A 22798-nucleotide genomic window follows, 5' to 3' on the forward strand; every position below is an offset into this window, starting at 1 on the left:
TTCCAAGAAATTTTTCGAACCCCTGGCCTTCAGTTCTTGGACCTGCCTACCAACGAGATTCGTGTATGCATACGCGAGCATATTGGAGAAACTGTGTTTGGAAGATCGTGTTGATGACGTAAGATTGACAAGCCCCACTACCACGACAGAGATCAGGCCAAGGTATCAAAGTCTCTGTCGAAGAAATTGTTCCAGACAGTCTGCTTCTTCCTTTCAGAAAGGTAAGACGTGCCTATAGCACTTTGGTTCTTTGTGCCAAACTTGTTTCATTACTGCAACATTAATTATATTTGGAACTTCCTGTGGAACATTCTGTAATTTTCTCCTAAAGCAAACTTTCTTAAAGACTGTGTAGATTCTCAAAGTCATTCATCTTAAACATATTAGAGAAATTAATTATTAGTTTATATTATTAATTTTATTAGTGGATAATAGTAAAATATTGTATGAGATATAGCTGCTTCATATTTAAGCAAAGAATCTTAGGGAATAGTTTAGAGAATTGTTAATTATACTACTCTGTTACTTGTTTTTAATTATGATATCATTAAGAAGTGTTAAATATACATGATTCAGTATTAGATTAGTTAAAATGATTTGTGTCGATCAAGAGAAAGTAATTAAAGAACTGTAAAGTGCTGTGAATATTAAAGAATTATATTCTACTCGTTTCAGGGCCAGTCTGCAAGGATGAAAGTATTATTTTTTGCCGCTGTTGCGGCATTCTGTGCTCAATCGGTACTCAGCGTTGATACTCATGAACATAATAAAGTTGTGTGCTTCTGGAACAGCACAGCCTACGAAAGACAAGGTAAATTTTCTGCTTGGATGACAATTTTTATATTCTCACAGACTTTTAACGATAAAAAGATATAACAGTATTATATAATAGTATTTTCTCCATCTTGTAGCAAAATCATTTTTTCTTTAGTAGTACTAAATTGCTATAGAACTAAAGCATAGTTAACACGTTGAATGCCGTGGGGGTACCGGTGATCCCCAATCAAATCGAATTACTATAATTCACTCAATTAAACGACGATTATTTAAAACTGTTCCATATTAGAAATAATGCAACCTAAGGCGATGACGTTCAGCAAAGTAACCGTGCAACAATGATAACGCAATTCAATCAAATCCTTTGATATTATATTTGTTCGGCATTCAACGTGTTAAAATATTCAATGATTTTCAGTTGATAACTGGTAACATGTATAGCAACGCTCGTTTAAATTCCACGATCTCGGGTCCCAGCAGTGAAATTTGACCGAGCAGAAAAAATAGGTGAAAGCTATTTATTTTCAGGAATTGACTCGAGCACAGCTTGTCAATGTCAGAGAATCGGTATAGTGAGCGGAAGCGAGGTAGACACAGTCTACAGTAAACCGAAGGTCAAGACGCATGACTTCAAAGCGATGCCGCACGCGTCAAATATAAACATGCAGCGAAGAAAATTCCAATTGCAGTAATTTAAACCTTACCTTCTCAAACGTAGTGCCAGTGAATTTCTAAGATTCTTGTGATTAGAATGAGTCCAAACACGGTGGAAATCGGACTAGTTTTACCGCGTTAATGTAATTAATGAAATTGAAGATTCGTTCCCATCAAATCGATAAACCAGACCGATTTACGTCGTGTGTGTACTTATTTTAATGAGAAGAATCTCAACATTCCATCTGTACTACGATTGACAAGGTAAAGTGAAAATTATTGCAATTGAAATTTTTTCCGTTACACCTTTATACTTGATGCGTGCGGCATCTCTTTGACCTGTCTATTTCCCTTCTCCTCATTGTACTCATTTTCTGTCCCTGTCTACTGGGATCACGTTACCTTGAACTCGAAACAGTGAGAACTGAGAGAAGAATATGGATGGTGCAGTGAAATTTAAGCGAGCATCACCGTAGAACACTGTTCACGTGTAAAAATAATTTTAAACAATAAACTGAATCTTGTTTCAGGACCAGGGAAATTCCAGCTGGAGGATGTACGTCCGGCACTCTCCCTTTGCACTCATTTGATCTATGGATTTGCTGGGATCACTGCTGATAAGTTTGAAGTTGTCTCATTGAATCCTAATCTCGACACTGGTGCTGGATATGCTTACTACAGGCTGGCCACACAGTTGAAGAGATCCTTCCCAGAGTTGAAAATTTACCTTAGTATCGGTGGCAATGCTGATCCTGAAGAGGAAACTCACAAATACCTTGTTCTTGTAAGTAACATTGACTCATTGCACACTTTTAGTTTTAACCCTTTGCACTTGGAAGTTTTTCCACTAAAAATATTTGAATATTTTCTAATGAGATAAACACGATATTTTGTGAAACTAACTCGACGAAAAATCACACGTACATTGAGAAACAAAGCTATTTTATTTCAATATTTCTCAAATTGATGCATTATACGAAGTATAATATTAAATATCAAATTTTATAGTTTTACTGTATGAAATCATGTGGTGAGTGAGGGTCACCTCTCGAGTGCAAAGGTTTAAAATCTTACCCAGAAACGCAGTTCTTCTATTGTTTCTTTCGACTCGTTCAGGTCACGAAAAATCGTACATAAAATCAACTTACATGTTATCTAGACTGTTACATCATTTTTGTTCAATGTATTACCGAAGAATAGACAAATAAATGCATCAGTACAGTCCGTAAAATGGACGGATGTAGCCATCGTTTGCAATGGGTTAAACAACCATTCTACGATTCTGTTAACTATAAACATTCACGAATAACTAACATAACGAGTGTCGCTTTGTTTCCCACAGACGGAGACATCAGAGTCAAGATCTAAGTTCATCAACTCTGTACAGAGGCTCCTTAATGATTATGAGTTCGATGGAATTGACCTAGCGTGGCAGTTCCCTCCGGTGAAAGTCAAGAAGCAACGCAGCACACTTGGTTCATTCTGGCATGGAGTTAAAAAGACCTTTGGCTATGGGAAATTCAAGGATGACAAGGAACAGGAGCACCGTGATGGTTTCACCATCTTGGTCCGTGATCTGAAGGCTCAGCTTAGACCTAGGATGAAGGCTTTGACTGTCACTGTTCTGCCTCACGTGAACAGCAGTAGTTAGTATTCTTACTTAACTTCAGCAATGGCGTTTAACACTTTAACTGCCACGTTACCCGAATACGGGTGACACCATTTTTAACGTAATCTTGAATATTCGTTTTCTTGGCAACGTATCGAACGAACTAAGTTTTATTGATTGTGTGAGATATACAGAATGTAGTAAAGTAACCGTTACGAAGAATCTTGACTCTTTAGTTTTGACTTTATTAAGAGAACTATTTCGATGGCATGAGAATTTTGGTGGCTATTTACTGGCAGTCAAAGTGTTAATACTGGTAATTGGTGTCTATCTATGAGTGGGTAATAGATGTTAATAGTTGTTTCGCTAGCAACGTTTCAAACACTAAAAATCGATCTTCACGCATACCATTTGATAGATCTCTTGAAGAAACTCTTTTTACCAAGTTTTAAGCCCCTACCCCTACCATTAAGGTAGTTACAGGGTGGAATACTATACACAATTTATGGTAGTTTATGTTCTGTTTGATATAAAATTATGAAAAAAATCATAGTTATTCTAGATATATATGTGCACCTTTAGGAATTTTTTCAGAATTTTGTATCAAAGAGGATATAAAATATCAAGCATAAACTGTATGTAGCATTTCAACCTATAACTAACCTAATAATAAGGGTAGGAGCTTAAAGCTTGGTAAAAAGGAATTTCTTCGAGAGATCTATTAAATGGTATGTATTAAGGTCGATTTGGTTTGGGGACACTTTTGATACTCCTTATTCGGTTGTGCCCTTTGAAGGAAACCTGATAAGACGGTTCTCTTTCTTGTTTATCGTGAGAAACGTGCTAGCAACGCGAGTATTTCGATCAGCGCTTTAAATGCCCGCAGTCAGTGTGTGTGGGTGTTTAAACTGGGTTGTAATCAATGTCACGTTCTCCAAACACTGAGCCGAAGTGGGATCTGGGACGCGTGCCTCTGCAGCAAAATGAATTGTAAACAATATACTTCCGCGTAAAGTGTTTTTTCATTTTCTGGCACACTTCCAGATAAATGTGTGTGCATTAATGTTTGCAACTGGTAGAGGGAAATCCCAACGTTCACTTATATTTTAGTAATTAACGGGAAGGAAATATGAGATGCTGTTGACAAATTGAATTAAAGCAGGTTGAGATCTTTATTGAAACGATCGGTTTTCGTTTTGATGAATTAATAATATCCATGCTGCCTGTTTCAGTTTACTATGACGCAAGACTGTTAGCACCTAACATCGACGCTGTACACCTAATGACTTTCGACCAGAAGACGCCGGAACGCAATCCTCAGGAGGGCGATTATCCTGCACCAATTTACGAAAGCTATGGTCGCGTCCCTCAGGACAACGTTGATGCAACAACCAGGTGAGAAGTCTAGAAATTAATATAATACTTTCTAATTCCTTTTTCACGTCATATTCTGAGCTTGGAAAGTTGGTAACTTAAGTTTCAGGTGTACCAACCTTCTAAATTCAGCAGATGATTCGTTAAATTCTGAATAGTTAAGATTAGAATATCATATTTGGTACTTGGAAAGTTGATTAACTTTCTGGTATACGAACCTTCTAAATTCAACAGATGCTTCGTTAAATTCTGAATGGTTAAGATTAGAATATCATATTTGGAACTTGGAAGATTGATCATCTAACTTCCTGGCATACTCACCTTTTAGATTCAACAGATGCTTCGCTAAATTCTGAATAGTTAAGATTAGAATATCATATTTGGAACTTGAAAAGTTGATTATCTAACTTTCTTGTATACCCACCTTTTAGATTCAACAGGTGATTCGTTAAATTCTGAATAGTTAAGATTAGAGTACTTTAAAACTAGCAAATGGCTATAATATTACGTTTAAAAATACAATAACTATAATGTTAATTAATGTATAGAGAAAAACTTATGAAAAGTTTGCTGAAATCCTTTGCTCCATATTACAAACCAAAAATATCCGTAAAGTATTAATTCTACTTCAAGGTATTGGCTTGACAACGGCACACCAGGCACAAAGATTGTTGTGGGCATCCCAGCATTTGCCAGGACATGGAAACTAACCTCTGACAGCCAGATGTCAGGAGTTCCACCTATTGTTGCTGATGGTCCAGGAGCAGAAGGACCACACACGAATATACCAGGCCTTCTCTCTTATTCAGAGGTGTGTGTTCGTTTGACTGAAAGTGCTGTTGGTCGCTTGAGACGAGTCAGTGACCCATCCAAGAAGTATGGTAGCTATTCCTTCCAAGGGTATGATGAGAACACAGGTGCAGATGGAATCTGGGTTGGGTATGAAGATCCTGATACAGCTGGGAACAAGGCTGCCTACGCTAAAGCGAAGGGCTTGGGAGGTGTAGCTATTTATGATTTATCCTTGGATGACTTCAGGGGAGTCTGTACTGGAGACAAATTCCCCATTGTCAGGGGTGCTAAGTATAAGTTGTAAGGAGTGATTAGAGACTGAGGATGAATGCTAAGAAAAACTGAAGATGCCAATTTGAAAGTCTAATGGAAAACTCCCATTATTTTCTTATCTCTTGACATGTTTCTTCAAGATTTAAATGCTCCTTAGAGGAAGAAATATCTGCATTGTTTGCTTCCTACTTTTTATATATCTGATATTTCTAGTTCCTTGTGCGCATTATACATGGATTGAAGATTTTGTTATTCTGTTGCATGATTGAGCAAGTGGAATGATGTATTGTCAAAGTGATATGTACAAATAAAAGTCATACTTTTTCAAATTTTCTCTTTCTATTTATTGCATTATTCCAATTATCTTTATGTTATTAGATCTTGATGGTAAATGAATAGGGTACGTTATGGGTAAATAACTGGAACTTCGTTGTATGTATAGATAATATATATTTCGTGCAGTCTATGAATTTGGTTAAACACATTTGCTCGGGTGTGTATGAAAGGTTTCTTTGTAAATGGACTAAACTTGGTAAATATATCAAACGTTAGGAGTTATGGCACACGAGACATAGCTAATCCGCAGCCACTCTTATACTTAGAAATGAAACGTTTCTGTCTCCCAATTTCGCTCCTCAAAAGTATCTCATTGAAGAGAGTCATTTTCGTGCATCAATCGAACTCACAATGTTTTTAACAACTCACCAAACATTCGTGCATATTGGTTCAGTGAACATAGCATCCATTAACTTTAATCTTCTGTGTTACTTCTTTCAAGGCTGCTGCTTTACACATGTTCACTAAATAGCACGGAAGCAACATTAAATAAATATATAAATAATTAAAGAATGAAAATAGCTGTTGACACAGCATTATTAACAGTGATGCTCGCTTAAATTTTACTGCGCCATCCTTACTCTTCCCCACTATTCACTGTCCCAAGCTCAGTGTAACGTGATCCCAGTAGACAGGAACAGAAAATGAATGTAATGAGGGGAAGAAAGACAGCGATGCCGCACGCGTCAAATATAAACATACAACGAGGAAAATTCCGATTGCAATAATTTTAACCTTACCTTCTCAATCGTAGTACGGATGTGATGTTGAGATTCTTCTCATTAAAATGAGTCCAAACACGACGTAAATCGGTCTAGTTTTATCCATTTGGTGGAAACGAACCTTTAATTTCGTTAATTACATTAAGCCGGTAAAACTAGTCCGATTTCCACTGTGTTTGGACTCATTTTAATCACAAGAATCTGAGAAATTCACTGACACTACATTTGAGAAGGTAAGGTTGAAATTAGTACAATTGGAATTTTCTTCACTGCAATTCCTGGAAGCACATAGCTTCTTCCTGTTTTTTCTGCTCGGTCAAATTTCACTGCTAGGACCCGAAATTGTGGAATTTAAGCGAGCATTACTACATATGTTACCAGTTATCAACTGAAAATTATTAAATATTTTAACAGAACTATACTTCTAGTTATATATTCTAAAATACAGTTATGTACATATACTGGTAAAGAAAAAATAATTTTGCATTACAACGTGAAGAAAATACTATTATTATAAAAAAATAACTATATTCTAATACTTCCACACGTTTCTTACACAACTAAATTTTGCTTATGCTTTCATAAACAGAGAGTAAAAAATTCGTGTCAGTGTGTAACTATATCAGCAAAACAGCAGACTAGAAAGAGTTACAATAACACGAACACATCCTGCTGCATAATCATAATACTTAGAAAATACTGGGCATGGTAGTTGGAATAGCTTACACACTATAGTACAGTTAATAATTCGATATACACTTGAACAGGGGTAGGGCACTCATTACATTACAGTATTTAATATAATGAAATATAATATATGTAGCATTACAACGTACAATAACACAATTGTTATCCCTGATACTTAATCCTAAGCTACTCTGATCTCGGTCCTCGGCAATTGTTAATGCAAACTCGTTCACAAGTCTGTGGAACTATTCCCAAAGATAGAAAATATCAACAGTAAAATTAGACTTTTCGTACAATATCTTACAAACAGATGACACAAGTATCCCCGTCGTTAACATAGACAAACAAATCATGTTCTCTCCCTCCTATAACGTTCAGTTCCTTCTTGCAACAAATAAAAGCACCGAAAGGGAGTGATACATACTATAAAAAGTTAACAAAGTATCAGCACCTCAACGCCTCAACAAATACCACTCTCTTCCACAAATAAAGAGAATGCAGTACAGATACAAAAAAGATTGGTACCATGATAAAGGAAAGAAAAGTTAGCGAGAAGTAACTTCTCACATTTCCTGAATTCCATGGTATTCAAGCATCAACAAAGGAACCTGGATCGACTGGGAAGGAAACATTGGTACCATACCAAAAAAAAGTAAACCAGTAAAAAGTAATTCTTCGCATCATCTAAACTCCATAATATCCATACGCCAAGAAGAAAAATATACATACCGTCCGTTGCAGGGAATCTGGCACTTTGATCTGATTGGTCAGATTCAAAGGCGCACGCCTTGTCGACACGAATTTTCGGTTCTGGTGTACGATTCGCTGAGGTACTCACGCACATTAGTCGCGTCGCGCTTCAGAGAGGCGGAGAGTCGTTTCCGGACTCGCAATTGGATGTCCCGGAGCCGTAGAAGGGGAATAGGCGGGCCTACCGAGCGACTGTCTCCGCCCCTATGACGCCACGAGTGCCAGGTTCGCTGCAACGTACGGTATGTACAAGTACCACGGGCAAAACTGAAGCAGTACGATGGCAAAGAAAATGAGAAAGGGTCAACGATGAGGGGTTACAATATTGTTAAGTAGAATACCTCCATTTGCCACGGTTGTATTGGTTCACTGAGTGGAAGTAGAACTTTCAAATAAAATGTAGGCATCACTCGTTCATTGCTGGCGTGTCCTGAGTTTCGCGAACGAGTTCGGCTAGAAGTATCGAGGACAATCGAAGGATTCTAAACAGGAACACGACACACTCGACGAGATTATGTTTGCTGAAAGCATACGATCAGGCGCGACGACTGTTGCTCAACGTTCATGAGCAACCTGGTGCCGGACAGTGAAAAAATAAGTACGGAGATCTCTGCTGTGACTTTCATTCTATGAGTGAATACTGTGTGTGTGTGTGTGAGGGGGGTGGTGGACGCTCCCTCGAAACCTATACTCTTTTGTTTAATGTGGGCCCTTTAGGAAGTAACGTCCGGTCGCTGTTTTATCGACTGATCCACAATGAATCGACGAAAGGGTTCCTATACGCTAGAAAATACGTCTAATCCCTAAATTACCTGATTGTTAGACATCCGTTCGTTTATTTTCTCATTTGGGAGGCAGGGGGGCACTGGAATGAAAACCTTCAACGTCTATATACTTCTGAGGTTCAACGACGCAGGTCTGCAGGGCTCTTGAGGACACGTGACCAACTGATGCTAGGAGGCTCGCTATTTCGTAGAGATTTTTCTATTTTCTTATTCCTCTGGTTTCCCATTTTGTATGCTTCACGATTCGACATCGAGAACATGCCCTCGAGAACGCTCTGCGCTCGTAAATGCACATCAAGTAAATGCAAATCGCGCGATTGGTCAACTTTGAGATAAAATATGGAGTCATTACAGTGATACTCGCTTAAATTCCACGATATCTGCTCGGTTAAATTTCATTACACCATCCTTATTCTTCTACTGGTCACAGTGGACAGGGACAGAAAATGAATACAATGAGGGGAAGAGAGAGCTGTACGCGTCAAGTATGAACATGATGAAGAAAATTTCAATTGCAATAATTTTAATCTTAACTTGTCAATCGTAATACGGATGGGATGTTGAGATTCTTCTCATTAAAATGAGTCCAAACACGACGTAGATCGGCCTAGTTTATCGATTTGACGGAAACGAACCTTTAATTTCGTTAATTACATTAATTTGGTAAAAGTAGTTCGATTTCCACCGTGTTTGGGCTCATTTTAATCACAAGAATCTCAGAAATTCACTAGCATTACATTTAAGAAGGTAAGGTCGAAATGACTGCATTTAGAATTTTCTTTACTGCATGTTTAAATTTGACTCGGTTTTAGGTGGACCGTCTATCTCGCTTTTGCTCACTATATAGATTATCTGCCTTTGTCAGGTTGTACTCGATTCAATTCCTGGATGCAAATAGCTTCCTCCTTTTTGTCTGTTCGATCAAATTCCACTGATGGGCCCGAAATTGTGGAATTTAAGCGAGCGTTACTGTAAATACAATGACGGTTGACAGTCGAATTGCTGCGGAATGACAAGACGTTAGAAATCATTTGAAATCGCCGCGATGTTTCACTGAAACATTGAGAACAATGATGAAATCGTTGGTGCACGTTAACGTTTCGAGCAATTCGATCGTCGACCGCCGATAACATTTTTCTCAGTATAATAATTTTCCTCTGAAACGTTTTTCTTTATAAATATAGTTACTTCGCAACTTCGTTTAATTTCGTACAACGGAACGATCTCAGATATAAACTCCTTTCGGTCTCCGCGAACAGGCAACGCAGACGAACGTGTTTCCGAATGGTATCTGATCAGAACTTAAACGCGAATTACACACGGGTCTCGATAGTTGAAAGTTCACCCTTCGGGGACGGAATTAGTTGTAAAATGCAAGCGTGTAAACGTTAGAATCCTTGGTTGCATTTTTCTTTTTAATTCGGTTCGTTAATATAATAGGTTTTCGTCTATCGAAGAGAAACGCATTGACAACAGTTAACATTCCAACAAAAATTATTATAAACATCTTTCCAAATAGTTGTTAATCAAGAGTACTGTTTCAGATGTATTTGATACTTTAAATCCATTAATGAAAATATTCCATGTGAACGGAAACGAATTATTGAAGAATCATGAGAAATGTTCAGCGGGAAATCCCTTTCATTCGGTTGGATGAAATTTGGAAGATTCTGTGGAATCGACGAATGAAATAGGACCTCTATCGGTTCTAAGTGTCCCGTGCCTCGCACGAGACGTTAGATTTTTTTCACTGATCGCGAATGATATCCGAAATCTTCGTATCAAATTGTTATGTTTCAATTTCTTATTTGATCCTTAAGTTTTCTTAATTACTAGTAACGATCATTAACCTCTTACCAACTGTACAACGAAATTGTAAAAGACAAACCGAAATGATCTTCCTTCGGGTGTTTCACGAAAGAGTCCTTCATTGTTAACAAAGTGGACAACAACGAGAAATTTTCCCAAACAGTGTCGCCAACTCAACAGTTAAAACACACTCACACGCACACGTACACAAATAGCTGTGTGTTTGCGCAAACAAGCGAAGAAATAAATAACCATCGAGCAAATCCTTCTCTGCAGGATTTAAACATCAATATTCATTCTTCCTTACATCGAGATAAATACTCCGATAATCCACGAGTCAGTTTAACAACATCTTGCAACTCAATGGTTACTGCGAATTGTATATTATTTCTTCTCCCCTTGATTTCCAGATCCGATCGTTAACTTTCTATCTTAAAAACGATACAAATATCGATTTCTCTGTTCCCAGAGGTGAATTATTCAAACTCAACAAGCGATAGCACTAAGACTCGAGTCACATTGAACAAAGAACTTCCTTATGACTAGTACAACACGTGCCCCACAAAATGGGACACGCGTTTTTTTGTAGCTTCTTTCAACTGAGAAACTGCATTTCGAGTTTGTTGAACTCAATTTTAAACGGATGCTCTAGGAAGGGCTTTGAATTCATGCTGTAGAAGACGCTGATGTAGATTTCTTTTTGTATTTACTGCTCTACAAAGTGTTGTAATAGTTTACAGTGATGCTCGCTTAAATTCCACAAAATATGCTCGGCTAAATTTCACTGCACCATCCCTTCTCTTCTCTCACTATTCACTGTCTCGAGTTCGGTGTAACGTGATCCCGGTAGACAGAAAATAAATACACTGAGCAGAAACAGGATAGACGCAGTACTCCGAGCGTCGAGGTTCAAGGCAAGGACCTTCAAAGCGACGCCGCACACGACAAATATAAACATGTAATAAAGAAAATTTCAATTGCAATAATTTTAACTTTACCTTGTCAATCGCAGTACAGATGAAATGTTGAGATTCTTCTCATTAAAATGAGTCCAAACACGACATAGATCGGCCTAATTTATCGATTTCATGGAAACGAACCTTTAATTTCGTTAACTACATTAATTTGGTAAAACTAGTCCGATTTCCACCGTGTTTGGGCTCATTTTAATCACAAGAATCTCAGAAATTAATTCACACTAGATTTGAGAAGGTAAGGTTGAAATTAGTATAATTGGAATTTTCTTCACTGCATGTTTATATTTGACGCGTGCGGCATCACTTTGAAATCCGTGCCTTGACCCTCGATTTTCCGTGGACTGTGTCTATCCCGCTTCCGTTCACTATATCGATTGCTTGTCTTTCTCAGGCTGTGCTCGAGTCAATTCCTGGAAGCACATAGCTTCCACCTGATTTTTCTGCTCGGTTAAATTTCAATGCTTGGACCCGAAATTGTGGGATTTGAGCGAACATTACTGTAGTATCAAAGGTAATAACTCATATGTATTTACCTCAAATAAATCTGAAGGATGCTCAGTGTAATACTTCGAAGGAAGTACTTTGTAGTACAGAAAGTAGAAAGTAATGTTGATACGTATTAACTGATGTGTCAACCTATGTGCTTATGTTCTTTGGATTTTCTATTGACGAATGTTCCTACGTATAAAAAAAGAACACTGGCTTGGCTTGTAGTCCCCTATCGAAAGAATCAACTGGCTGCTAATCCGTCTCTCTGCACGTCTGCCTAGTTCGAGTGCAGCTTTAAACAATCGGATTCAACTGACGTAGTCATAAAACATCACTGGCCATTACGAATCACTTCAAATGTCATTTAGAGATCTTGGAAGGACATTGAATACAATTTGGTTTTCACAGATTCTCCTTCATCGCACTCAAATCGGAGCTGTTAGTACGAGCACAGAAAGTTTAGTCAGGATAATTCAGACCGAGCAACGTGCACTCGAAAGACACAATTGTTCGTTAAGTTGATGACGTTCTAAAGCTATCACGAGGACTAATCCAAGACAGTCTTGACGATAGCGTGTATATTTCCGTGAATTAGGAAACAGGTCTGTCCGTTTGAAGACTAATCTCTAATAGCATTCAAAGTGATCAGTATCCTCATAGTCAGCTTCAATTCTCAGCCCTGTCCTAACGGAGCATCACCGGGATTCGGCCCAACAACCATCTACATAGTCCTTACATGACGATACACCGTGAAACATTGTATCTATTATTTTGGTCCACATTGTTAACGCTGAATACACGTAGCAGCCTTTCTGTGTCCTTACAGACATGTCTGTTCTGCTGTTGCTGTTTCATTAGCCTTATCGACTTCTTCTTCTTCTTCTTTTTGGTCTGCGGCAGACTTAGCTCGAACATTTGCTCGAGTCTCAGCCTAATAGGCCAGCTAGTCTCCTCTTGTTCATCGTCTTCGTAGGTCTGGAACGCGTAGTTCATGGGCAACAGTTCTTTGGGCTGGGAGAAGGAATCGTAAACGCGAACTGGACGAGCTAAGGAGGAACTCTTTTTGGCCGGGGACAAAAGCAGAGGCTGATTCTTCAGGGACTTAGACAGATTAGAGTTCTTTGGGTTTTTCTGTAGGATCTTGGTATTGTCCTTGATCGTCGAGGGACTAATGTGATTGGTCACTCGATAGTTGTTCGTCCCACTCTTCTGGGCTACGTGATTGGTCTTCGCGATCTTCTGGGCAAGCTTCACGTTGTTGTTCGTGCTGTTTGCGTTGTTGTTGTTGTTACCTGTGACTACACTGGTCACGTGACAACACTGTTCTGCACATTGCAGACAGTCATAGTACTTCTCGGCCACATTTCGACGCGACGAAGCGGAGAATCGCTCGCGAAGGTAAGCGCGACTCTGACGCTCGTCCGCAGGGTGGCCACCCTGCCGAGGCTGTTGTCACACCTCCTGCAGGTACTTCAGAGGGCAGAGGGTTTCCTTGTAGAGTACCTCACCCTCCTTGCCTGTGTGGTCCGCCGAACGGACGTCCGCGGCGCAACGCACCATAGCGACACCATCTACCTCTTCACCGACTTGTATAACTATCTACAAATGGGAAACGATGAAGAGGTGACTGTCGAGTTTCTGAATTTCTGAAGAAGTTACGTCTGTCATAAATCCTCAAGGAACACAGAGCAAATGGTACACTTGGAAACTGAGTTGGTTCTTGTGGAAGATAGAAGACTAATGGTCAAAGGATAAAGGGAATTAAAGAAGACGTTAACATAAGCAGTGGTGTGGGAAGTCTTGGATTAAAAGAAGAGAAATCTTAAGTAGCCCTTAAGAGGATGTCCATAGTGGAGGAGTTGAAATGTTAATGAACAAATAAAAGGGAAGGCGAATGACTCATTCAACAATGGCGAAGTAATCGAAGCGTTAAGAAATAAACATTACATGCTATGTCCGAGAATATAGATATACTTTCAGTTTTAACCAGTTAAGCGTGACATTTAGTTTGAATAATCTCTCATTGTGCGCGCTATAAAATCAAACAATGAAGTGTATACTCGTTAAATGCAGGCCAAATGCACTTAATATATATCCTAACGAAAAACTAAAGCAAAACGAAGAAGAATTACGTGTTTGTCTCAAAAAATAAATAATCCATCGTTGAAAAAGTTAGCACCATTAAGAGTTTTAAGATGACGTGTATACTCGTCAAACACAGTTAACTGGTTAAAGAAATGTGTGTTTACCAAATTGAAGCTGAAAGGATTTTTAAGGTGCAAATGTATTCGTACAGAAGGGAAGAAGAATAGAAGTCAGACACATTCTGCAGACTGTGAAGTGATGATTGTTGTAATATTAAATTACTGTACCTGATCACGTAGCAGTGTGATTTGATCAGTAAGCTGTAAGTTACGCGTAACCTGGAGGGTCTTCTGGCCAGACTCCACTCTCATGACATATGCACTCGGGAAGTAACCCACTCTTCCACCCAAACACTTCCCTTTCCACCAGTCCCTTTCTGATTTGCCGATCACTGTTATTTTATAGCCAGCTCTGAAGCAATAATACAATAATACCAACATTAATAGAAGCAATTAATGGGGCAAAAAATAATTTGTACAATCGAATTGTGGAATCAAAGAAAAGAAAGGGGATTGAAGTTGAAATGTAAAAAAATAAATGCCTTAATACGAGAACTACCATACCAGTTGAAATGACTGGTCTCGCATTGTTTGTGTCGCAATTATTAATCTTAACACTTAGGCGACTACAAAGAACTATGACTGCAACCTCTTCCATTATCTTCAATTGAACTCATTCAATTAATTCGGTTAGAAACTGTGTTTCGTAAAAACAAGAACCGTATTTGATAAATCGCAAATAATCCCACATCAATGCTTACTAAATAACAAAAGAAAAGACAAACATAATAAAAAGCAATACGTTACTAAGTGAAAAGTGGGAGATATCCCGATTCGATTGGCTAAGCGTTGAAAGCATTGAATGTTTGAAATAATCTTGAAAATAAATAGTTTCATTTGAATACTACAATGAATGTCTGAAGAAACTGGAAATAATCTATTGCCACAATTTTTATAGGGGTTACATATTAATCGTATTAACCCTCTATGAGCCGAATTTTTTTCCAAGATTATAACAAAACCTATGGAGTGCAAAATTAATAAATATCCATATATAAATACGAATTAACAATGTATTCAATAGTTCCAATACTTTCATCAAACGAATATATTTTCTAACTTTCAAATTACAACGACGTTAAACTTTCACGCCTGAGCGTATAAAAGTTTAAGTTAACTGATTACTCAATTCTGTTCACCACTTTCAGTGCACAACGAAATAAATCAACAAGATGCCAACATACTGATATGTGACTTCAAAGTTACATAGGCTTAAAAGAGAGTTAAATGCTAGGTAGTTCTAGTAATTGAGCAAAATGAGCGTCTTAAGGCTATCAGTTTCCGAGAAGCGCACATATTAGTTAAGTTCTAGATAGAGCATTCTGCATGGATGATTACTTTAAGTCCAACTCATCCCGGTGACGTGCGTCGAAGTTGTAAAGTGCTACGTAAAGGTTGTTGGGCGGCAGAACGCGTTTCCCCAGTGGATTCATATGATTCTGGTTGTTAGCGTGCGGCGACGGGCATGGCGAAGTGCTGGCTGAGGAATAGGATTTCTCGTTTTCATCTGGTAATTCCATGCTTGACATCCTGATGGCACCTCGTATGTGCTTGTGAACACCGTGTCCTTGACCTGGGCTGCATGGAGCTGCAACAGAATAGAATGAAAAGATGTCATAAACAAAACAACTATACTCTAATAAAAAATTAAAAATGTGTCAAGAATTCCATCATTAACACGTTGACTACTCGGTGGTCACCAATGATCGGAGCTTCGAAATTGTTTGGAAATAATTATAATAAGAACATTGATATCGAATAAAAATCTTTAATAATATGAGCAGGTAGATTATAGCGTAATATGAGTACTGCAATACCAAATCATTACTAATTACTTCCAATACCATTTGCTTTTGCTACAAAGGAATACGGATTATTATAACGCAACGCTCGAGATACTCGTGGCAGTCAACGTGTTAATAAGACCTTCGTAATTAGATTCACTGACTAGCTATTCCAATCTATCTATATTACCCAGTAACTCCGTTTGTTTACCCCAGATCGAACTAATTAGCTAGTTGTACAATTTGAATCTGTTACCAATACATCCGAAATAGAATAAAAAGACGTCATAAAGCAAACATCTATGTTATAATAACAAATGAAAGATGTGTCAAGAATTCCAACGTCAATAATACCTTTATAATTACAATCACAGCCTAGCTATTCCAATCTATCTATATTACCCAGCAACTTCATTTGTCTACGCCAGATCAAACTAATTAGCTACAGTTGTACAGTTTGAATCTCCTACAAATGCATCCAAAATAGAATAAAAAGATGTCATAAAGGAAACATCTATGTTATAATAACAAATGAAAGATGTGTCAAGAATTCCAACGTCAATAATACCTTTATAATTACAGTCACTGCCTAGCTATTCCAATCTATCTATATTACCCAGCAACTTCATTTGTCTACGCCAGATCAAACTAATTAGCCGTAGTTGTACAATTTGAATCTCCTAGCAATGCATCCAGAATGAATCTCCCCAGATCAATTAAGTCCAAATGACCTAAATTACATTAGAAACGTCTGATCCCCTAAATAAGTCAGACATTATTCATACGACTAATCTCAAGAATCAAATTACTGTTCACTGGCATCAAGTTAATATCTCGAGTGGCCCAATCTATCAGTGCCCCGCTGATCGCGGTAACTTTCCCTAACGTTAACGTTCAGTAATTGGGACACTGGACTGTACTTACACAATCTGTTGATGCTTCCGCTGTCAGAATGCCTGGGCGGCGTGGACTCCCTCTGGCCACCGGTCGAGTAATCCCTAGGACGATGTCGAACGTGCGCTGTCCCTTCCGGCGAGTCCAGGCTGAGGCTCTTCATCCTGAGGTTAAGCCTCTCTCGTCTACGTTGCGGGCTATGCGGCGCTTCACGTGCCACAATTATCGATCATAACAAGTTAGCGTTTGAAATCGGCCTGGCGCTCGACGTTGACGCCATTTTCGGCAAGCCGGTTCGTTAGCGAGTACGTACATTTGTCAAGCGGACTAGAGGATCACCAGCGGAAATGCATACCAACGGCTACTCACAGTCAGAGACATTCTTCAACGTTGTGACAGATTTAGCGACAGTACGGAAACTCGTGAGGTAAATGTCTAGACGGGTTACTTCCTCATCGATTGCGATGACCTTGGTAGATGTTGCCAAGGTCGTCGTTATGAATAACTTTTTCCTATACGTGTAATAGGAATAATAATATCTTTTATTCTTTAAGATATTTATATAAATATCTCCGAGAAAGGGGAGTTATTGAAATTATTTAGAAAAAGGATAAACTTTTGTATGATCTTGATGGTGAGATATGTTGTGAAGATCATTGTTCTGTGTGGCTAGCAATTTCAATTTTTTAGCAGAGATGGTTACAAAATTATGAAGCAAAATTTCGCAGTAAGCTCGAATCTTTCGCTTTTATATTTATTCATTGATATTGTTTTTTACTATATGTAAATTGACCCTTAGGTGTTAACTTACCTCTATTACCTGAATGAAACTAATTGCTATATCATAGGGAACAACTTCATTAAGTGAAAAACATACAATATGATACATATTTTTGTGTATAATATACAAAAGATGCTCATCTAGATATTTACCGCATATTGTTGCATGTAACTGCAAAACTAAAAGAGACCGCCTATTATATGTTTAGGGAAAAGTTACTCAGAATTACGTGCTTGACAACATATTTCGGTGTCATTGAAATCGGTGAGGTGACTCGTCTAGGCATTCACTTTGACCGAAGTCCAGTTCACAGTTAGTTGTTAGAAAACGAAAATATATAGAAAGCTTGATTGTTAGTAGTGCTCGTACGAAGCAAGTAAACGTGGTGCGCAAAGTCGAAAGAAACGGGGATTCCCCTCGTGTAGCAACAGCTGGAATGGAAAGAAGATACAGAACTTATGCAAGGTGCACACAGGTTAGTCTCTCAACCCTTTTCGGTTAGACATTTCTGGTTGAAGTAGATCAGTGGTTTTTTTTTTCTCTTTCTTTTCGGTTGGCATCAACGTCGAGGCTGCGGAAGAAAAAACACGGAACAACGACACGGCCAGAACACCATGAATGCACACAGAAACGTTTCTCTTTCAGGCGACAGATTCGACCAATGGTAGAATTCACAGAGAAAAAGAGAATTTCGTTTGAGAAGCGTACTTCGTCGTTTTTTTTTTCGTTTTGCAAGTACAACGAAGTAAAAGAAAAACTGAGAGAAAGAGAGAGATAGAGAAAAAAATGGGACACGACTCGCGCGAAGAAGTGACAGCAGGGGGTTGCAGAAGACACAATATTTTATTTACAATATTTACATGGTATCTCTGTGACGCTTTCAGGTATTTTTTATCTGCTTTTTGTTTTTCTTTGATCCTCTCCTCGTCGGGAATTTCGTTCGCTTTTGATCTGTGGATTCGTGTTACGCACTGCCTATCATCCACGTTTTCCCTCGTTCTCCTCCTTCCCCTTTCTTTGTACAAACTTTCCCCCGCCTATTATCCTCGACCTTTACGATGAATACTCTATCGTTATCGATAATTGAAAAATCAAAGGAATTTTTAAAAGCGCATTAAAAAAAAAAGAAGAACAGGGGAAAAACAAACGGAGAAATAAGATTCTCGTTTCTGCACTACGGGTATTCGATACTTCTCAAAGATATTTATTTCAGATCGTAGCTCGAGGGTGTTCGAGTTACATGGACAAGCTTCCGTTCGTAATAAAGGGAAGATACGCGAACAATTCCGTGTAGATTCAGTGTTGATTTTTATTCAGTTTAGCGTTTCTTGTCTTTGCAACATATAATTAAGGTAAAATACACGGTCACGGTTCCGTTGAAGAATTTTTTTCTGTGCTTTTCTTTGTTTTCAAACGATCTCATGGTCCTCAAGATTGAGAAACAATCCGAAATTCGACAAAACTCCGAACAATCTCGTTTCAAAAGAAACTATGCGGTGGAATTGAGCAACTGTCTCAAGTTTTACGGAAATTTAAAATAATCCGAATGCAAATTCCGATTTTATTGGATTATTCTCTATTTAATCGTGCAGAAATTTAACAACGTTTCGTTCCCGTTCGATTTGCATTCTCAGATTATTTTAAGCTGTTATAATATATAGGGGGATCCTTACCTTTGTAGCATAGTCTTTTTTGAAACAACCTGTACGTAATAAACAAAAGTCCTGCAAATAATTTCACCGGTTTAGGAACTTCGGATATTCGTTTTCTTTCTAATGATTTGGTCATGCTGAATTCAAGAACGAAAATATGCAAAATTCTCAATATTCCCTTGAAAAACAATGGTTTCTGAGTTGATCGCAAACCTCGAAAAATAAGATGTTCATAATTCAGCAATTCCAAATTGTTTTTCGTTGTTTATTAGTTGCCAGTAATCGTGGTTGTTTCGGATAAAAAATATAAACAATTGGAATCTATACCATGCTGTACTGTAACTTGGCAATTCCAAAACTTCTTCTCAGTCTATCGATAAACAAATGAAAAATAAAATTGCAATTCCAATTATCAATAGACAACGTAAGCCTCGGCAATTCCTTCTATTCTATTCAAATTTTCATCGTAACAGTTTTCGTTATACGAAATTGAAAGGAAAACATTCGCGGAAAGGGACGAAGGCAATTGATAAATCTGTTTAAGCTAGAATATCGAAGACAGAATAATTCATAGCATCAGAGTAGAACAACTTTCGACAATTCCACGTTCCATTCCCCGGCAATTCCACCTTTCATTTCTCCGAAATTCCAACAGTTCTTTCTAGTACAACACAGAAATTTTCGAACGATAGTTTCGTACGTTTTCATTCCGTCAAATTCGATCTTCTCTTAAAGAATTTCATAGTGCAAAGGTCACTCATGCACCCTACCACTGCTCAAACGAGCAATAAAACAATTACTGTGTCAATCACAGCAACGACCATGTAATTAAATCACATTGGCAATTCCGTCCTTCTACCCTACGATTGCTTATCGAACTTTTCCTAACAATTCCATCCCTTTATCCCGTAATCATTCATCGGAAAACACTTCTAACATCTTCATCTCTCCATCCTACGATCATTTCTAACAATTCCACCCTGTATCCACTGCAATTCCATATTCCTCGAGTGCCAAGATAATTCTCTCTCAAAGAAAACTACCGTATCGATCAACGTGTCGATTCTCGATCAATTGACGCTATCAATTCCATCGTCACGACCAAGCAATTCCACGGTTAGTAAACGTCGAACGTGTTTTTATAACAACGGCACTGTTCCGCGTCCCGAATGACGGCGACCAGTCGTTTGATTTCGTCCGTTCAACGATCGTGAATAAATATTTTCGTGTTTCGGATCGCCCAGGCGTCGTCGTGCGATTCCAGGACGCGTGGCCGCTTCGCAGGTCATCGTTTCCTTCTGCCGATCGGATTCGCTGGGACCGGAGGGGCCGAAGTCGAGGAGGACGGTGCCAACTGGGGCATCAACACCAACGGTTGCCCAAACGGCCTGGTCCCGGACATGGATCCGCCGCTGCCTCTTCCTGCTCAATTGGAATTGCAACGATTTCCGGCGGTGACTCGGTTAATTTTCCCACAACACTCCAACAAACCGGCTTTCTCTCTCTCAACGCGACCACCCGAAGAACCCACTCCTCGAAGAGTTAAATTGCTCGGTGTTATTTGGTTGGCTACTTTGTTAGTCGACGCAATTCCACGTTGTCGTCATCGGTACGTTCGACGACTGATTTGTGACTTAACCTTCCTGTAGGCTTCTTCTAGGCTCTCGTGATCGCTGATGATAATCTCGGATGGTGTTTCTTTTTTTTTTTACTTTCAACTTAGAGCTTTTCTGGAGTTGCTTGGAATTGTTAGTCTTTGACGCTGCCCTGCTCGGAATTTCTTTTTCGTGGCTCGATATTCGAAGCTTGGCAGTGTTCGGCGTAGAGAATTTAGAGTGAGAGTTACGTGAATTTTGTTACTGACGAACGAGAAAGGCGAAACCTTTGGCACCAAAAAAATGAATAGAAGATATATGACACGTGAGGTTCCTAGTGCGTCGTTTTAGATTCTTGGTAAATGATTTTAAACGGGCGACACGTGATCTAGGATGGCAGCTGTATGTCCGCCATCTTTATAGTAAGATCAACTATGCTTTTCACGTGTTCGATTCATTTTTTTTCTGAGGAATAAATCGGTTACAGAATCATGAATTAAAATACCGAAGTAAGCGATGATTGTTTGAAGTAATTGGCTGGGAAAGCTGCTTTTTGAAGGTTATTTGTTACACTTGACCCAACATTAGCCAAAGAAAAGCTTCAGAGAAGTGGAAAAATGTTTCGTTCCCTTGACAAAGCCACAATGCGGACACACCGAATTGTCGATGTTTAATCGCGCGTCTTTGAGGGTTTTGAGGCACGCGGGAGGGTTCTTAAAGACACGTCGAAAGAGGCTTTGCGAAGATCCTTCAAAAGATAGACGCGACGCTTTACAGTATCACAGTAAGCGTGGCACACATTTTGCAATGAAATACTTTTCAAACACTTTTCGAATACTTTCTGACCACTGGTCGACCTCTAACAATAAAAAATACAACAAAATTTACGTATTATAATATCCTTTGTATTATTCATTTAATGATAATTTATTAATAAACAATAAATTAATAATTTCTTTGCTCCTTCTTGTTCACGCCCCAACCCCACCAATAATAGGTGTAATGCAAAATGAAAAATACATGAAAAAATAGTAATTATATCGTAGTTGTATTAATAATAATTAGACAGAGGCACTGAAGGGATTCAACACCTTCGTCAATGTTCCAGAAAAATGTTTCAAAGCGAATTCTGTACGTCGAAGTCAAGATGAGAGTGAGATGGCGAGAAAAGTCTGTTGAATTTGTTTTCCGGGCAGTCGCGACAGAATAAAAATTGACGATGGCGCAGGGCAAAGGGGAAGAATGAAGATGAAGCAGGAAAAGTAGAAAGTCAGAGAGATAACTAAAGTAAAAAAAGAAAAGAGAGAGAGAGAGATAGAGAGAAATAGAGAAAGAGAGAGAGAGAGAGAAAGAGAGAGAGAGAGAGAGAGATAGAGAGAGAGTGAAAGAATGAGTGAGAGAGAGAGAGAGAGAGAGAGAAATTACGAGTCATGTCCCTGAAGAAGACAAGCATTCCTTCTTCTGATTAAAAAAATAAAAGAAAGAGAATAGGGTTACGTAGGATCTTGAAGCAGAAAATGATGATTTCTCTGCCAAGTTATTGATGGAATCTGTTTCTGAGTGCACTCTGCAATTTCTTGGTTCAAAGTTTTCAGTCCAGTACGATTGAAAATTGTAGATCTGACAAAGGTTTTTGACAAATTATAACAGGAATTTCATTTTAAACGATGCTTCTTGTTGGAGTAACGCAATGAACATGAATATTGCTACAAATTACTTCTTTTAATTATTACGAAAGTGAAAGTATGTGAACATTTCAATGAATTTAGTTCTTCGAAAGAGTGAATTCAAATATGAATTAAAATTTATACTATATGTATTATAATATCTTTTAGTACTAGAAAGAAATATCGA

General features: G+C 38.4%; 3 protein-coding genes across 9 annotated transcripts in view; 1 reads left to right on the forward strand and 2 right to left on the reverse strand.

The window, feature by feature from the left end:
• Positions 1-52: 52 nt before the first annotated feature.
• Positions 53-5808, forward strand: Idgf4 (Imaginal disc growth factor 4). 3 transcript variants are annotated; one of them, XM_031974360.2, is made up of 6 exons: positions 53-221; positions 676-811; positions 1962-2215; positions 2774-3077; positions 4273-4435; positions 5030-5808. In XM_031974360.2, exons 2-6 carry the CDS (start codon positions 691-693, stop codon positions 5508-5510), a joined length of 1323 nt encoding a protein of 440 aa, XP_031830220.2. In that variant the 5' UTR covers positions 53-221; positions 676-690; the 3' UTR covers positions 5511-5808. The 3 variants fall into 3 exon arrangements, with proteins under 3 accessions (XP_031830220.2, XP_031830222.2, XP_031830221.2); XM_031974362.2 differs by having other exon boundaries at positions 5048-5808; XM_031974361.2 differs by having other exon boundaries at positions 173-314.
• Positions 5560-13477, reverse strand: LOC116425977 (uncharacterized; the record flags this gene model as incomplete). Its single annotated transcript, XM_031974347.2, has 1 exon — positions 5560-13477. A coding segment is annotated over one exon (711 nt), but the record flags the coding sequence as incomplete, so codon positions are not given.
• Positions 13332-22798, reverse strand: part of Stacl (SH3 and cysteine-rich domain-containing protein) — a 111472-nt gene continuing 102005 nt past the window's right edge. For all 5 annotated transcript variants that reach the window (XM_031974359.2, XM_031974356.2, XM_031974355.2 and 2 more), the window contains 4 exons: positions 16947-17123; positions 15577-15826; positions 14407-14590; positions 13332-13633 (listed from right to left, as the gene is read on the reverse strand). In XM_031974359.2, coding sequence (XP_031830219.1) covers positions 13487-13633; positions 14407-14590; positions 15577-15826; positions 16947-17123 — 758 coding nt within the window. In that variant the 3' untranslated portion in view covers positions 13332-13486. The remainder of the gene's footprint in view (positions 13634-14406; positions 14591-15576; positions 15827-16946; positions 17124-22798) is intronic.

The sequence above is a fragment of the Nomia melanderi genome, chromosome 2 (assembly GCF_051020985.1).
Source record: "Nomia melanderi isolate GNS246 chromosome 2, iyNomMela1, whole genome shotgun sequence".
NCBI lineage: Eukaryota > Metazoa > Arthropoda > Insecta > Hymenoptera > Halictidae > Nomia > Nomia melanderi.

Coding starts and splice junctions, on each gene's coding strand:
- Idgf4 (XM_031974360.2), top strand. CDS start 691: ATGAAAGTATTATTTTTTGCCGCTGTTGCGGCATTCTGTGCTCAATCG. Junction 812..1,961: donor CACAGCCTACGAAAGACAAG/GTAAATTTTCTG, acceptor ATCTTGTTTCAG/GACCAGGGAAATTCCAGCTG. Junction 4,436..5,029: donor AACGTTGATGCAACAACCAG/GTGAGAAGTCTA, acceptor ATATCCGTAAAG/TATTAATTCTACTTCAAGGT.